This window comes from Balaenoptera ricei, chromosome 10, assembly GCF_028023285.1.
Source record: "Balaenoptera ricei isolate mBalRic1 chromosome 10, mBalRic1.hap2, whole genome shotgun sequence".
Taxonomy (NCBI): Eukaryota; Metazoa; Chordata; class Mammalia; order Artiodactyla; family Balaenopteridae; genus Balaenoptera; species Balaenoptera ricei.
In genome coordinates this window covers 101186958-101204771 of record NC_082648.1, presented here as the reverse complement: position 1 = coordinate 101204771, position 17814 = coordinate 101186958, and the positions used below count along the sequence as shown (strand labels likewise).

General features: G+C 44.3%; 1 protein-coding gene across 1 annotated transcript in view; it reads left to right on the top strand.

Annotated features, from left to right (window-relative positions):
- EFCAB6 (EF-hand calcium binding domain 6) overlaps positions 1 to 17814 on the top strand; it is a 248207-nt gene that overhangs the window by 65676 nt on the left and 164717 nt on the right. Inside the window, 3 exon segments of the mRNA XM_059937122.1 lie at positions 5330 to 5466; positions 9409 to 9521; positions 14878 to 15002. Of these exon segments, the coding sequence (XP_059793105.1) occupies positions 5330 to 5466; positions 9409 to 9521; positions 14878 to 15002 (375 nt within the window).

Genomic DNA, 17814 nt, shown 5'->3' with positions numbered 1-17814 from the left:
AAAATGTAAAAACCATTCTTAGCTTGCAGACATATAAAAACAGGCAGCAGGCAGGAGTGTACATCACCTGGAACGCAGAAAGGGAGCTCGGCCAACAGAGGCGCTGGAGCCGGGCCAGGAGAGCACCTTTCTCAAGCTGGTCTCTGGGCCCTCACAGGGCAAGGCCACGCTTTCCTTTCTGAGAAGCTGGATTTGGAAGGAGGCCCCTTTCCTCCCGTGAGCTGTACAGCATTTCTCCCCTCTCCGTGGACTTGGCCCTCTCTGAGCCCTCCTCCCGAGAAGCAGTGGGGAAGTGAAGGGGGATGGAGCTCCTGGAGAGCAGAGGCCAGGCAGGGAGTAGGGAGGTCCCCTCCTGCAGGCGAGGAGCTAGGTACCACTTTCAGGCAGGAATTCACCAAGATGTCAAGATGGAGGTCAGGGGACCAGTGTCGGGATGGAAGTGCAGTCAGAAGAGCAGGAGAGCTGGCGCCAGCTCCTGCCCCGGAGCGGAGGACGGGCAGGCGTTCGGGCTGTAAACTCACTGTGCAAATATTTATGAGCATCCACTCTGTGCAGGGACTGTTCTAAGCCTAAGGATACAGCAGCAAATGAAACCAAATCCCCTCCCGCGGCATTTACATTTCAATGGAAGAAGAAAGGCAATAAAACAGAGACAGAAATATGAAATGTGCCGGTGTGGGTGAACACGAAGGAGAAAAGGGACGAGGGTGCGTTTTTGTGCAGGGCATCGGGAAGGCCTCTCGGGGCAGGTGACACATGACCGAGACCTGAATGAGGGCCTCGAGGGAGCCGTCCAGCGGAGGGAGCCAGACGTGCAGAAGCCTTGATGGCTGGGCGCGCCTGGTGTGTGTGAGAACGCGCAGGGAGGCCTGTGTAGCTGGAGCAGGAAGGGGCAGGGGACTTGGCGGGTGAGGTCAGGAGGTGGTGGGGTCAGATCGTCCAGGGCTCTGGGCACGGCGAAGAGACCCCCGAGGGCTTGTGAAGCGAGGGAGCTCAGTGTGGCTGGAGCCCGGGGCCTTGGGGGGGTGAGAGCTGGGGCTGGGGTGGAAGGAGCAGAGGCTCAGAGCCGGTGGCTCTCAGTGCACACGTGTCCCAGTTGGACGCAAGTGGCAGACGTCTGGCTGGCCCGGAGAGGAGCCGGATGCTGCCCGCACCACCCCGATTTCTCTCTCTGCCGCTTCCTGTCCCACCGCTTCTCCCTTTCCAAGGGACAGGGAAGCGGGGCGAGGCAGGGGCAGGTCCTTTGACTCCTTCGTGTTTTGCTTCTTTCCCGTCACCGTCACCGGGTGGGACAAGTCTTCACACCACGGCCCTAACTCTGGTGCCTCAGATAAGCCTCACCATCTGCAGCTCCCTCTAGATCTTGCCAGACTTCAGTCTGACAAATGATGAGAAGCTCGGAGACGTGCCTCTGGTGGGTGTGCGCTCTGTGCCGGATTTGCTGCTTCCCCGCTTTCCACGCTGGGTCCATCTGGGTTACTTTGGGTTTTAAAAAAGCGCATCGCCTCATGTGCTCCCAGAAGAGGTGAATCAGGGTTTGGCAGCAGACAAGGTGCCGAGGGTTTTTTTTGGCCACGGGCACAGGCGCTCTCTGTGGCTGGGGCCCTGTGCTTTTAGACAAAGTGGTGGAGCGGAGGGCGGACATGCACGAGCGGTTTCGCTCCAGCTGATGCTCTCCCAGCTCTTCCTTGCTCGGTCTTCCTGGTTTTGAATATTAAGCTCGTTTCAGCCAACGCTCTCTAGTCGGTAGAAGCGGGAGATGTGTATACAGTTCAGCACAGGGCCTTGCAAACGTCCGATTCACGTTTGTTCAATTATCATATTATTGTAATCTTTATTACATTGAATGTAATCATTGTTACGTTCAGGATTGGCCCCAAGGAGGTGTGTGTTTGTCGACATATAACAAGGCGTCCTCAGAGCGTGGCTTCTTTCCAGGCGGGTGAAAAGAAGATGGATTCATTCATTCATTCACTCAAGCACATGCTTGCTGAGCACGTACTCTCTGCCAGAGGCTGTCCTAGACCCCGGCGTGAGGCAGTGAACAGAGCCCCGCTCTCAGGGAGCGCACTTTCCAGAGGGAGAGACAGACAGTAAAGACGAGTATTAAATTCGTCGGTGAGAAGCACCCTGCAGAAGATGAGTGCTGGGGGTGGGGTCAGGAAAGCCCTTTTGGATCAGATGACATCTGGGCCAAGACCTGCGGGATGTGAGGGCAGAGCCAGTGGGTGTCTGGGGAAGAAGTTTCCAGACAGAAGGAACAGCAAATGCAAGGGCCTTGAGGCAGGAGGTGCCTGGCTGGCACTCACTAGCAGCAGAGGGACCGTTTCGTGGCCCGAAGGCAATGAGCCAGCGGGCGGCGGGGGGATGAGGCGGGAGAGCCGCCAGGAGCCGGTCTGCGGGGCTCCGGCCTTTGACCCGGAGGGGACGAGAGCGGCTGGAGGGCGTGCTCTGCCTTAGCTACACAGAACCCCGGCTGCTGCTGGAGCCTCAGCTGTGGGGTCGGGCCTGGACACTGGGGGCCCAAATGGGAGGCCGTTGCACCAGCCCAGCCAGCAGGGTGTGAGGCGGAGAGACTGGGCCGGTTCTGGAAACGTGCTGAAGGGAGGGCCGCTGGGCTCTCGGGCTAGGCCGGACGTGGGGTGTGAGCGAAGAATGTGGCGGGAAGGCCCGGCCATGGTGGGACGGGGCGAGGCTGGGCGTCTGCTGGCCTCTAGAGCTGGACGTCCTGACGGGGCTCCGAGGAGGAGCCGGGGCTGGAGACAGACATTGAGAGGCATCAGCTGCTCGTTAAGGCCACAGGCCTGGGCCGCCCGGGAGGAAGGGAGAGTGCTTAGACCAGCCAGGAGACCCGAGGCCCGAGTCCGCAGGGGCCCAGAGCTCAGAGGCCGGGAGATGAGGAGGGACCGGCAGGGACCAGGCCAAGCCCGAGCCAGAAAGCCGAGGAGAACCCGGGCCGGGAGCGTGGAAGCGGGGCGGGGGGGAGGCGTGCGTCCAGGAAGAAGGGGCGGTGAGCTGGGAGGAGGGCTGCTGCGGAGACAGCAAGATGGGCGCCCAGGAGCCGCCGGGCCTGGCAAGGTCGCCCTGACAAGGTCACAGTTTCTGTGCAGTGGTGTGGACGGAACTGATCGGGTGTGTGGGGGGACAGGCTGGAGACCGGATGCACAGACAGCTTTCGAGGGGGGGATTTCTGCAAAAGGGAAGGAGTGGCTGGGGGTGAGGTGAGGCGAGGAGGGAGGGCTCACCTCTAAGATGGTTCGTCACCGTGGACACGAGCTCAGAGCCGGGGACGGCGGGGCACGAGCTGTTCCTCACGGGCGCGAGAGCAGCGGCGGCCCGGAGCGGGACCGGAGGCCGGAGGCCGGGTGCGGAGGCACACAGGCTGGGCGTGTCGGGGAGCACGGGCCTTGCCTTCCAGTTGCTTCTGGTTTCTCTGCAAGTGAGGAGGAAGGTTATCAGCGGAGAGGAAGGAGGCGGGGTGGGAAGGGAGGCGGAGAGCGGAGAAGGTGGGAAAGGTGCCCGGTGGCGGGTGAGCGGGCCTGCTGGCGGGGCTGGTGGTCCTGAGCGAGGGGACCCAGGTGAGTGCTCGATGGCCCGTCCTCTCCGGCCGCGTCAGGCGCTTGGAAGAGGCGGTGAGTTGGATCTGACCAGGGTTAGAGTCTAGCCAAGACCGGGGAGGCAGGAGGAGGGAGGTGGCGGTCAAGCACACGGGCACCGGGTCACTGTAAAGATGGGCCGTGGGGAGGCGTGAGAAGGAGAGGGAGCAGCAGTTGGGGTCCCGGAGGGGAGAAGGGTGTTGGGGTTCGGGCTGAAAGATGGGGGGCGTTGGACGTGGGACTTTGTTTTGGAGAGCGGCAGTTACTGGTGACGAGGCATGAGTGTGAGCAGGCAGGTGACCTCTGGACGGGAGGACAGGAGCTGAGTCAGAGGTCGGCTCACGTCCCCGGGGGGCCGGGGGCGCAGAGGCAGGAGGGCCCCAGATGACCCAGCTGGGAGGAGCTGGGGCAGAGGCAATCCTCCTGCCAGCTCAGTGGTTCCTCCTGCGTGATCCCTAAGACGGCCACCCCGGGAGCGGGCTGGCAGGAGGCTCCTTCAGGTCAGAGACAGTCTAGGGACCCGTCAGAGAAGGCGTTGAGGAAACTGGGAATAAGCCTGTTCATCTTAGAGTCTCCCCTAAACTCCTTCCTTAAGGTGCACTAATTTCCCTCCGAGTCTGGGCTGGACTTGGATGTGATCTAGTACAGGATGCAGAGTCAGACCTCCCAGGATCCGGCCATACCAGACGTTCATCACCCTTCATCCGCAACCGCCTTCACGCCCAGCTGTACTCAGTGCCTTACTGTCCTGTCCTGCCCCGGCCCCCTCCTGGCTCAGATGCCACCTCCTGCAGGAAGCCTCCCAGGTGGCTCTGCTGGAAGTGTTGTTCTCTTGTGTGAAGACCCATAGCTCCTCGCTTGTCTGTCTCTGGTGTTTGGCTCTTGTTCCCATGGTTCCTATCTTGGTGAATATTTATTTACATGCCTTATCTGCTCTGCGGGAGGTGCAGTTTGGGGGTGGACTTGAGTTTGAACCCCAGCATCATTATCGTCTAACCAGGTGATGATGGGCAACTCATGTGGCCTCCCCCACCCTCGGTTTTATCTGAAAGTGGGGAAACGGTACGTCCTTCCTGTGGCTCGGGATGGTTCAGTCACAGGGCTCTGTGCTTGGCACGGGTGAGCCCTGGCGGATGTTTCTCTCCTTTACATAGAAGTGGCTCAGGGCAGGCACACGGCCCCGCGTCTCCACGGGACCTAACCAAATGCCTTTCAGGTCTGTGTGCCCAATAAATATGCATTTGCTGAATTTGGGAAAGATCACTATAAAACTTTTCTGTAATATCTTTTAAAAATTCAGAGGGGTTGAAATATACACTCATATATTTCAGCTCCTAGTAAAAATGGTTTGCATATGGCTATGAAAAATAAAAATTGTCCAAATCCAGCTATGCCAGAATTATGGTTTGAAAGTATCAATTAACAAAAAAGATTTTTCATATGGCTCTAAAATGGAATGAATTGTGTATGAGACTTACCGCTTTACATCAGAAAAAGTTCTTTTTTTGTAAACTTACTAAGACTATTTACAGAGAAAATCGCTTTGAAAACATTCAAGAAATGTAAAGTGTCCTTTTTTCCATAGATATGTCATTTTGCAATACCTACGACTGTGAGTCTTTGAAAACATTTTATTTTACAAGAAGTATTTAAACATGTTCACTTTTTTTATTACCATCTTGATTTTTAACGCTGGATCTTTTGACTTTTCCTAAATCGCTTTTTATACACAGATTTTCAAAAACATTAAAACTGTTATCAAAGCCCTTAAGCTCATTGATGTTAACAAGACGGGTCTGGTCCAACCACACGAGCTGAGGAGGGTTCTGGAGACCTTCTGTTTGAAGATGAAAGATGATGAATACAAAAAGTAAGTAAACGAAGGTATGGTGAGAGATTGCTCAGTAGAACTTCCAGCCAGTTTCAAAATGGGACCTGTTGGGTTCACTGGATCCAGGCAGCGTCCTCCCCTCCTGCCTTCTCTGTCTTGACTGTTTTTAAAAGAGGTCCTCAATCTGCATTTCTCCCATGTTCGTGAAGCTCTCCCCGAATTCTCCAAAGTGAGAGCTAACGATTCTAATTCCTCCAGTGCCCGCGGGTGAGAGTCATCTGGCCTGCAGCTCTGAACACATCTCGATGATTTAAGTCATCCATCACCAGTGGTCTCTCTTTGCCTGCCTGGCACCTCGCCCACCACCCCATGGGTTTCCAGTTCACAGTTGACTTTTACTCAAAGCCCGGGGTTAGGAGAAGAATGAAAAATTTCAGGATTTATTCGTTGGTTGATGTGCTCCCTGTTGGCTCTCCATCCTGACATAACAACAGAAGCTTAATTTTCCTTTGAGGACTTTGTTGCTGAGTTTGGGGTGGGCATTGCAGCAGGGGGACGTTAGCTGCTTCTTGGCGTTTGAAAGCGGCCACCTGCTCCTGACTCGAGGGCAGCGTGTGGAAGCCTGCACAGACATTGTTTTGAGCCTCCAATAAACTCCAGGTCGTTCAGAAGAGCCAAATGCTTGGATTCTGTGGCTACTTGAGTTTTGAATGGAAGCCACTGGAAGGGGGGGTGGCGTGTTTAACCTAATTTATATAGTACTCAGCCAAGAGGCACTCCTCCTCTTCCTGCCTTTCCCCACTTTTCTGAATATCCTCTGGGCCATTAACAAAAGTACCAAGCCTGATTACTTCACTCTGAGCCTAAGAGTTTCACATCACACCGCAGTTATAAATCGCTACTAAAATGGGTCTTTGTGGTTGCTTCCATAGTATTATAAGGACTGTGTTGCCTCTGTTAGTGGAAGAATCTGCTCCTGGAGCAAAAGCAAGTCTAGAGGGCGTGTGACGACCTCACAGGCACTGCAGGGTCTGAAAAGCAAGGAGACTTTTAAAATATGGATATTTCCCAGTATTTTGAATATTTTCTTCTTCTTTTTTTTTCTCCTTATAACCCACCTCAGAATATAAAAGACATAATAGATGTTTTAATTTTTACATCTTTCCGACTGGGAAAATGTCCAGAATAAGATCCAAACAAAACAAATTAAATAATTTTGTGCACGCAATTATAGAACAGAAGCAACACTCTTCTAAAACAAGCAATCAAAAAGCAAAACAGTGTTTTATTTGACAATAAACCTTGTGTTTGGCACTGCAGTTTCCAACCTAGTAAATCTATAAAAAATGTTACTGCCTGTTTCCCCATCTCACAAGTATTGAATAATAAAGAACTCCACAAATTTTTATTTGAGATATTTTTTTAAGCCTCAAAAACAATACTGTTTGCATGATAAGGCTTGAGGAATTTAACACAATAGAACTGCTTTCCTTCAGAATAGAAAAGCGGAAGATCAAAAGTAACCATTTCTTCAATTGCTTTAATGCTTTTCTTATCGAAGCTCAAGAATATACTCTTTCCTTGAGAAGCTGCTTCAGTATTAACTTTGCCTTTTTAGTGTTTGAGCAGGAAACACAGTGCATTTTTGAATCCTTTTTTTTATCGAACAGCTTTCTATTTAATATCAGCCTTCGGCGTGCAGTGAGGTAGGAGTGTCCTGGGCTTTGAAGCCAGGCACGCTTGGGGGTCAGGTCTGTGCCTGCCCTCCCTAGTTGCGGGGCCTCGGGGAGCTCCTGGGCCTCTCTGAGGCTCTGCTCGCTCTTAAAGAAATGGGGACTGAGGAGCCCACCTTGCAAGGCTGGCGTGAAGATTCTGCGCCTGCAATGTACCTGGCACGTAGTAGGTGCTCGTTTCACATCGATGCTATCATAATCGTAAAGATTCCACGAGTGCCCTTTACTCTTTGAGAAACAGTTCTCTTCAGGCTGCAGAAGACCATCCAGCCTATGGAAACAAGGAGCGGGGGAGACGATTATCTCCAAGTCCCATACTTAGCCAGAGTGTCCCGAGACCTGCTGGGTTTTGTTCTTCCTTTTCCATCTCACACCACCCTACTTTCCTCTCCATTGCCCTGCAGGACAAAGTATTTGAATCCGGGTAAAATAATTTATGAGCGACCTTGAAAAACAAAGAAACAAACAAACTCACTCGAATTCAGCCTGCTGCCTGGGCAGATGAATGAAGCCCAAGGCACAGTTCTAGGTGGTGATGCTGGAGAGGTTTGTGGGTCAATTGGCATCATTCCCTTTGCATCTGAAGTCAGCTTTCCCATGTGACCGTCTTGCCCTGGGTGTCTGCACATGTGTGAGTTCTGCCCACACTTCAGGTCTCTGGGAAAATGGCCTTGGTTGCTGTGTCTTAGGAATGGTTCTGTCTCCCATGCCTTGATTCTTGTTAAAAAAAAAGCCTTTTGAGATACTGCATCCTTGAGAAGTACTGAGGCTTCATTTTTGAATTTTATCTGTAGGAAATATTACCATGGAATTGTGTCTGTCTCTTCTCAGTGACTATGTAGCAGGTATTATGAATGCGGTGGGCTGGGCATTAGGAAAGGTCAGGATTCTCTTATGAGCCAATACCAGTTTGAAGGGATGCTGAATTTTCATCAAAAATAGGAAAGTTGGTGATGAGATTTTTATCGGTATCCTGACATTCTCCTGGAGCTGCAGAGTAGCCGGGACTTTCTGTAGGACGGCAACTCAAAAAGGAACACTTTAGGTGCCACCTTCTGGGTTCTTGTGCTTACAGCTTATTTTTGCCAGACAGAGTCTGTGGATGAAAGATGGAGCTATTTAGGGAGTTTCAAGGTTAACATCTGGCAGCTATCATATCTCAAGATAATTTTTCTTACTAGAACAATAGGCAAGATTCATCAAAGTGGAAAAAAAGGTATGCATTGAAATGAATACATGACATTACTCTTTGTTAAATTTGGAAACAGAAAAATAACAACTACTTTAAGTGATAATTACTAAATTTTTAGAAAGCAGTGTGAAATTAGATAATTATAGAAACCAACACATATGGAGATAATATAACCAAACATTTAAAAACTGGCAATTGTTTATAAATGTAATAATGCAGAAATCATCTAGAAAACCATTTATCAAGTGGCAGATTGGAATAATAGAAATTTCATTTTAGAGGAAAAAAGAATCCAAACATTCTATTTATCTTAACTTTAAAAAAACAGTATCTCAGTGTATTTCAGCGAGAGACCTTGGTTAAGTGTTTTCAAAATTTCTCTTTATGCATAGAAATCCTAGAACGCTCCGAGAAAAGCTCCCCTGCTCCCACCATTGACTGCTTTAACACGATATGCCATCCTGGGCACAGTTTCTCTCTGCGAAATGATATTCTTGGTCAAATAGGTGGGCTATGTTCTCTCCTCCACTGGCTCTAGATTTCTCTGGTTATAGAAATTTTATGCTGACTCATGGCCCAGATCCATTCCCCCCAACTGTCAAAGGAAGTGGGACCTGCTTTTGCTGTCTGACTGCAGAGGTGCTCCTCACCCACCCCCACCAGAGAAGGGAGAAGACCCTATGGGGGGCAGGCAGGGGGTGTTCCCTTAGCGGGTCCTGAGACGTACCTGTGCACGCAGATCTGTACATCCAGCCATCTGGAGAGAGAGTGAAGTGATCGCCTCCTAAATATTTGCATTTTTAATTAATTAATTAATTATTTTATTTATTTTCAAATTGAAGTATAGTTGATTGTGTTAGTTTCAGGAGTATCTGCATTTTAAAAATCTTACGGTAACATTTCGTAGGGTTTACTTCTTCATTCCAGCTCTAGCTAGAAACACACGTTAAAATTAATGCCAACCCCAGAGTAAAGGATACCTTAGTAAAAAATACTTGCTTCATTTAGATTCTCTGTATCATAATTTCTGAATACTAACGAACAGTTCTATTTTAGGTTTGCAAAACACTACAACATTGATAAAGATACTGCAGTGGATTATAATGTTTTTTTGAAGAACCTCAGTACAAATAATGACTTGAACCTTAAATATTCTATGGGAAGTCAAGGTAAGTATTTTAAAGTACGATTTCAGTATCCTCTGGCATGGTAATTCCTCGTCTGTGAATCTGTCCTAAGGAAACACTTTCAAATATGGAAAATGCATTATCCACAGAGACTGTCATGGTATCTTTATTTATAAGAATAACATAAATGCCTAACAACAGGAAAAGGGTTAAGTGAGTCACAGACTACAGACATGGTAAAATGTGCATCCACAAGCAATGATTTCCCTAAAGTTAATCATAACATGGAAAATATATGTGGAATATCAGTAAATGATTGGAAAGAAATTCCAAAATACAGATTGTCTTTAAGTGATATGTCTCTGGGTGTTTGATTCTTTCTGCTACTTCTGTATTTTCAAAAATTTTTGTTAATGAACATGTTACTCCTTTAACGATGGGAACAATCTTGATGCAAATAGTTGAGTAGATGGTATGGTTATACTGGACGTGTAAAGCCGGGCTCACGCAGGCATACAACCTTGAGAAGGAAAAACCTTCCTCGTACTGATAGTCTTTATCCCAGCCTCTAGAATATAATGCCCAGAGTTGCACAGTTCTGGAGAGAGCAGGGGTCCAGTTCCTCGAGGATGGGTATATGAAAAATGCAATCGGAGATTCTCCCTTCCAGGCCTTTGGTCATTTGAGGCAAGCAGTTTCTTGCCTCAGGGGTTTACCACGTGTGACTGGCTCATTCAAGATGGGTTGTCACTGTCTGGTTTCAATGCAATTCATTGCAGCAAATATGCACTAATACCTTCTATGATTCCCAGATCTGCCTGACTAGCAAACTTAGAAATTACAAATTCTCAGATTTCAGCTCAGTTTCACTAACCTAGATAGCTTAGAGCAGACCCCAGGACTCTACTTTTCAAAGCCTTCCAAGTTTTGGGAATTACTAGACAATATAACCTTCCAAGGATGCTTTCATCCCTTACGTTTTGTTAGTTCATGTGCAAGTCCCTGTACTACTAGACCCTTCATTGGGTACAAAGCCAAGTAAAATAATCTAACTTTAAGAAGTATGTGTGTGTGTATGTATGTGTGTGTGTTTGTATGTATGTGTACATGTATATATATTTTAATAGGACAGGTAAGACACAAAACAAGTCACATAAAAAATAACACAAAAAACATCTACTTATTGTGCTCTGTGTAGTTACTTGGTAAACCTTAATTTTAATTTTATTTCTCTCAACAGTTTTGTGAGGTGGGTATTATTATCCCATTTTTTTAAATGAGAAAACGTGACTCCAGGGTGCTAAATGAATTTAGCTAGGAAATGTCTTGGTGTTAAGCTTTCTGCATCAATTTTCCAGAACACAGTATATTTTCAACGTGAAAATTCAATTCTCTCTTCATTTCAAGGATTTTTTTGTTTGTTTGATTTTTAGTAATATTGTACATCTTTGAATAAAGCTTCTGTTCCACTTCTCAGATTAACTTCAGTGATACAAGCTACCCTCATGTTGAGTTGTTTTTGTCTTCTCTGTTGACTGAATGCTCTTGAAGTGCTTTATTCTCTTTGCCTTTTTCCTCTGTACTCACAAGGATCATCTTAGGCCTTTTAGCTATGCCTGTAATTTGATTTTCACTATAGTCTATGCTACTCTTCGCTATGTCCACTTTTTTAATTACTTCTATAATGTTGTTTCCTTTGGCCTACTATATTGTTTTCCCCTCTCATTTTATTGTTTTATCGTCTTGTTATTGAGCTCTTGTTTTAATGAATTCGTATTCTTATTAAAATGGTCTGTAAAGTAATTTTGTACCTTGAATTACATTTTCTTCCAAGGTGGGATCTTTGCCTTTCTGTGTTATGCTCCTTTCCTTCCTTCTCTATCCACCAGCCCCTTCCCCCAACTTTTTTCCTGTAGAGTTTGTGTAATTTTAAGAAATTTGGATTGATTGAGCATTTTTATTCCATTATACATCTTTAGCTAATCAGAATCTATCTCCAGATAATATTATACGAATTCACATGAATTATAGACTTTAAACAACATTTTCTGAATTCTTCTCTCCTGTCCTTTGTTGTATTGCTGTCATACATCATACTTTTACATACACTATAAACACAAGCAAGCCATGTGGTGTGGCCAAAAAACAAACAAACAAACAAAATACAGGATATGTTGCTCAGCTTCTATTGTTCTGAGAATACCTATCTGTTCATTTCATTAGTAGTATATTTTCCTTCATATTCTCAAACGCTGTTATTTTAAAAATTTAAATTTTAAAATGCTTTAAAATTTTTATCTGCTGATTTCAGCATCTAGGTCACTTTAGGATTTGGTCTGTATTGATCACCTTTTTTAAAAAATGTGGATCATAGTTCCCTGTGGGTTTTTTTTTTTTTTTTTTTTTTGCCTATGTTTAGTAATTTTGGAATTTATCCTGGATATAGTAAATTTTGCATTGCAGAGACTATGGATTCTGTTATGTTCCTCTGAAGAATTTAAGTTTTTGTTTTAGTAGCCAGTTTACTTTAGTAGAAGACTAATCTTTGTCTTCCCTGAGGGGGTTAACAAGTGAGATCTTTCTGCGGTTTTAGCCTTAGCTGGGCATCTTGTTTTCTGCTCTACACATCTATAGTTCCCAGTGTTAGCCAGTGATTTTGGCAGAGTTTATTCACGGGCTTTGGAGATCCTCTGCTATGCCTTTCTTTTTGTGCTTTCCCTCCTTACTTTCTAGCTGCTGTGGTAGTCCTGAATTCTCTTTTTTTGATTCCTAAAACCAGTAAGATCCTGGGTTTATATCTAAACTCTAGCCACTTAGCATAAGGTTCCAGGTGAAGCCTGCCCTCAGGCAAAAGGCCAAATAACAAGAAACTCCATTTTTCCAAGTGTTGACTCCAGTTTATGTCATTTGCTCTCCAATGCCTTCAGAGAGTTTTTTGTTTATATTTTGGCTAGAGTTTATAATTCTTATCTGCTGGGAGGTTTGCTTCAATATGAGCAAATCCACCATAACTGGAAGCAAAACTTTCTGGCTGCCCATATTAAGTTTCTTCTTGCTTCAGTTTATGCTAGTAAATTTATTTATTTATTTGCTTTGCTAATACATAAATTTATTTTTTATCTTTACTATTTTTTTTCTTTTGCTTATTTTATTAAGTACTCTAAGAAGGGAGTCTCCATTCATTTGCAGCAGCCCATTATCTGTGACTTTTCTATACATAGAACAATATTTGTTTTCTGTGAATTTTGCATATTTCTGTTTTTGCTACTTTTGTTCTGAAGACGCCATCAAGACCTTGCTTGTCAAAAGCACCATCTCTTTGGGCACATGAAGAAAGGACATTGGGGGCTGAATTCCTTTTGCTGCGCCTGTGACATACATACTTGCCCCCTTAAGTTTTGGATTTCCTCTCTACTCCATTTCAAATCAGCTAGAATCCTTCAGAGGAAATTTTGGGGAAATCGGAAGGCGGCAGGAATTATTCAGCTGCACAGAAGAGCGAAAGCTGGTCTAACTGCGATGTGAGCCGAGTCGCTGGACGTGGCTTCATCGAGTTTGTTGGGCAGCCTGCAGTAGCAGCTAGAGCGGTAGGGCGGAGGTCCCGCACTGGGGGTGAGCCCCCCCGGGGCGGGCCTCACACCTCGGCCCCGCCTCTGCCCTCCACCCTGGCGTGCTGTCTGCGGAGCACCAAGGGGTTTCCCTAGACAGGCTGTGTGTGCCCTCTAAGCCCCCATTAGAGTAGCAGTGCCCAGCGCAGAGTAAGTGCAGGACCAAGGCCTCAGAAAGCCGGGGCTCAGACCTGCCTCACCGAGTGATACCTGCGTGGCTCCCTTGTCTCTCAGTGAGGCTCTCGCAGCTTCCACGCTCTGGGAGCCCACGTTTCAGATGCGCGGCCCGCTGAAGCCACGGAATTCCAGACCGCCTTCTAAAGGGCTGGTTTTGTATTTTATCTTGTAGCCAGAGGGGGTCCACTGGGGGAGACTTACTTTTTTTCTTTTCTTTTCTTGTTTTGAGGTAGGAAATGGAATTCCAGATGACTAGCAGTTTAACTGCAGCTGAGTAGTTACAAGTGTGCTTAATTTGAGTGGAGCTTATTTGCAGACATTTTAGGAAATAAATCTGGGAAATCATTTGTGATTCTTTGCAGCTGACTTTGAGAAAGAAAATGGCTATATCTTAGATTTATTTTATTCTCTTTTTTTATAAAAGTAATAAGTGCTTGTTGCAAAAAGGCCAGAAAACACGAAAACACAAAATCACACTTCCCTATAATCCTACCACTGTATTCTTTTGGTGTATTATCCTCCCAGGTTTTGTTTCTGGTGCATACATAGATGGATAGATGGATGGATAGATAAGCAAATACACAAAATAAGCGTTAAAATGAAAATTAAATTATGCTAGTTGTTCTTTATTTCAGTCATGAAACAATATCAAGGAAAATTTTTGCATTCATTATTTAGACAGGCCCTTTGTTTTTAATGTCTATGAACCGTAATTTATAAAACCAGTCTTCTATTAATGGGCATTTAAATTGTTCCATTTTTTCCCTTCTTATAAACAGGACAGAACAGATCCTTACACATATGCATCTGTCCTATTATTCCATTAGTGTAAAGTTCTAGAAGGGGATTTGAGAATATTCAAGGACCACGTTTTCTGTATACAAGCCAGCACTGATTTCTTTCTTGGTCATTTGCCTTAATCCCTGCCTATTTGACAAGCAGGGAAAAATTAACTTGTGTTAATTAGACCTTTTAAATTACCAATGAGTTTGAGCAGTTTTTCATATATTTCTTGGCTTTTTAAACATCATTTTTTAATGTGAATTACCTGTTTAAACCTTATTCTGTTGTGTGATTGGGGATTTATATTATCTTATTGATTCATTAGAGCTACTCATATATTGAGGAAATTAACCTGCATTTCTCACATATATTAACAATAGTTTTTCCCACTCATTTTTCTTTCATTGTTATTTGTGTGTTTTTTTAACAAACAAAAATTAAATATTTATATTGTCAGACCTATCCATTATTTAAATGATTTCTGGCTCTAATGTGTTCTTTGGAAGGGACTTTTCACACAGTGATTATGTATTACATGTATTATGTATATTCATCTTAATTTTCTTCCACTACTTTTATGGTTTTATTAGTCTGTTTAGTATACATTTACTCTATCCAGATTTAGCCTAGATAAGGTAGCAAGTAGATTAATTTTATTTTTTTCTAAAAATGTCCATCCAGTTATTTCAACAGCACTTATTATATAGTTCATGTTTTTGGTTTATTTGAGTCTTAATTTTTACCAGACAGGTGATGATGAAAAGGAAACACTTAATATTCAAATGTACGTTTGACAGTCTTCATAAACTGAAGTTCTTTTGTCTTAATAGAGGTCCCATGGGAGGATCAACGAGTCAAAATTTCCAAAAGAGAGTAGCTCCCCAGTTCTGTGTCATCTGAATATATCTGGAAAAACTGCTCCTTAGATGAAATTGAGAGGACCTTTTGCCAAGAGGTAAGAATGTTTTCCTAGTGCCAGGGTTATCTAAAGTGTGAACAGAGAAGGTAGGTGGCTACGAAAGACCATTAGGTCTAGACGTTACTTCTAAACTGTTTTGAACCACCTCTGCCTCCTCAAGCCCTGGGACCTCCTCCAGCTCCTGATAACAACAATGCATGGATGACAGTAACGATGACGAGACATTAAGTACTTCCTTGGTGCTACTCACGTACTAAATCTAATAAGAAAAATTTAAGACTTATGTAAAGACATGATACAACTTTATTGAGTAAAATAAAGGAAAACCTGAAAAAATGAAGAGGGCTTTTCTAGCTCTTGGACTGGAAGTTTTAGTATTAACACCTTCTCTCCCTACATCTGTGTGGAGATATATATATATTTTTTTCTTTTGAAAAGTTACAATAGAGGGCTTATCACATATAAAATATTTTTAAAGGTATAATAATTAAGACATTATGACAGTGGTACAACAGTGAACATTCAAATTGATTTAAAACAGTAGTTGGGTGGTGGGCCAATGTTGATATGTTAATTTAGCATATGATGTGAGGCATTCCAGTAAAGTATGGTGCGGACGAGGGAGGAGAAGATTCAGTAATTACTATTGGGATAATTCGCTAGCCAGCCATGTGGGGAAAAAAGCTTGGAACCTTCCACTCTCCACACCAAAATAAATTCTGTATGCACCCACTATTTAAATTTAAAAATAAATAAGGTGGGTGAAAATTTTTAATCTTGAAATTTAGACTTAGACTTTTAAACATGAAGTAAAGCCCCAAAGCCATAAAGAAAAAGACTTTTAAACATGAAGTAAAGCCCCAAAGCCATAAAGAAAAAGACTGATAAATTTGACTATATTAAAATGAAAAAGTATTTGTATAGCAGAACTTTGTATAAACAAATGATAAACTTGGCAAAGCATGTGCCACGTAAATGACGGATAAATAATAACTGTTCCTAACATATGTAGAACTTTTATAAATTATTAATATAAAATTTTCAGTAGAAAATCGTCAATGAGGAAAAAATTAACAGAAGCCAATATTGATAAGGGCGTTGGAGGGGGAGCGCATGAATATTCTGTTGGTAAATCGGTAAAACTTGTTTTCTCTTGTTGTTGTTAATGAATTATTGTTTTTATGAAAACATGACCATTCCAAAAAATGTAAGCAATTCTGAAAAGTATAAAGAAGAAAGTAATAAATTATTCAAAATCCACCACCCAGAAATAATCAAAGGCAACATTTGGTGAACATAATTCTAGGCCTGTCTTTACTCTATGTATAGAAGGATTGCTGCATCGGCAGGTGGGTGGGTGGATACATAGATAGAAATAATTTTATAAGAAGAGAATCATGCTCCTTTTTACAAATAAGTCATATTTAATTTAAATTTCTTTTAATTTACCAGAAGTAAAAAAAAAAAAAAATCATCATCATCACCCTCATAATTAACCCTTTCATGGGGCTGCCTCTGTGCCAGGCAGTGTTGTAAGCGCCCCTCAGGTGTTCAGTCCTCACGGCAACTCCAGGGGTTAAGCACCATTATCATCCCGGTTTCAAGATGAGGAACCTGAAGCACGAGGAGACTTAATGACCTGCCGCAGGTTACCCCGCCAGAGAGTCCTGGGGCCCAGTCTGAGCCCCGGGTGCTCCACGTGATACTGTCCTCAAGGGAAGCCAAAGATGTTTCTGAACTTTGGATAAATATTTCTTTACCACAAGAGGTATTAGGTCCCAAAAAGGGTTTTGAGACAAAAAAAGAGATTAAGAAAGCTGTGAAGAGTTGGAGAAATGATGGTGTTCTGAAGGATGTCTCAGTTACAGTCAGCACGGGCTGGCTATGAAGCTCCCTGTGACTGGCACTTCCTGTGTTTCTTCCCAACCCCTCCCACCTCACAATATTTGCTGTTTATATTTTGATCTCAGTTAGAGTTTATAATATTTACATTTTGTTCTGTTACTGGAATTCCCCCAGTTGTTTTGCCTGCGTTTTATATTTACATGGATTTAATGCACATCACTCTACTCCAGTGCTACCGTAGCTTATCCCTTTCAGAGTTCTTTATTTTGATTTATTCTCTGGTTGGCTGGATTTCATTGTCAAGTAATTCCCTCAAGAAAGGCTCATGGGTGCTTTATTCCTTTTGTTTTTTCATACTATCTCTCCCTTTTTTTTTTATTAGAAGAACAACTTAGCTGGGTATAATTCTTCCATCATTCTTTCTTTTCCTCAAAATGTTGTTTTTCTACATTGTCTTCTGGCATTGGGTGTTCTTGAGAAGAATCCTGAGGTCAACTGATTTTTTCCCCCTTGTAGATAATTTTTTATTCTACCAGGATGCCTAAACTATTTTTTCTTAATCCTTGAAATTAAAAAGCAAAACTAAGCTGTCTTGGCATGGAGCATTTTGCCAGAGTTTCCTGGAACACAGTATATTCTTTTGATGTACAGATTTAGTTCTTCACTTCAGGAAAATTTTCCCTGTGTCACGTCACTAAAACCTTCTCCTTCCATCCTTCTCTCCCTCCCTCCTGTCTTCCTTCCATCTTTCCTTCCTTCAGTGGTATCCTCAGTTATCCTTATATTGGATCATCTTTGTCTATCCTTGATGGTAATCATCTTCTCTCAAAATGCCATAATACTTTTGTCCTTTGCCTCTGCCTTCATTGAGATTCTTTCAAGCCATTCTTTTTTATTCTTTTGACCACGCCTTACAGCTTACAGGATCTTAATTCCCCGACCGGGGATAGAACCCAGGGCCCTGGCAGTGAGAGTGCTGAGTCCTAACCACGGGACTGCCAGG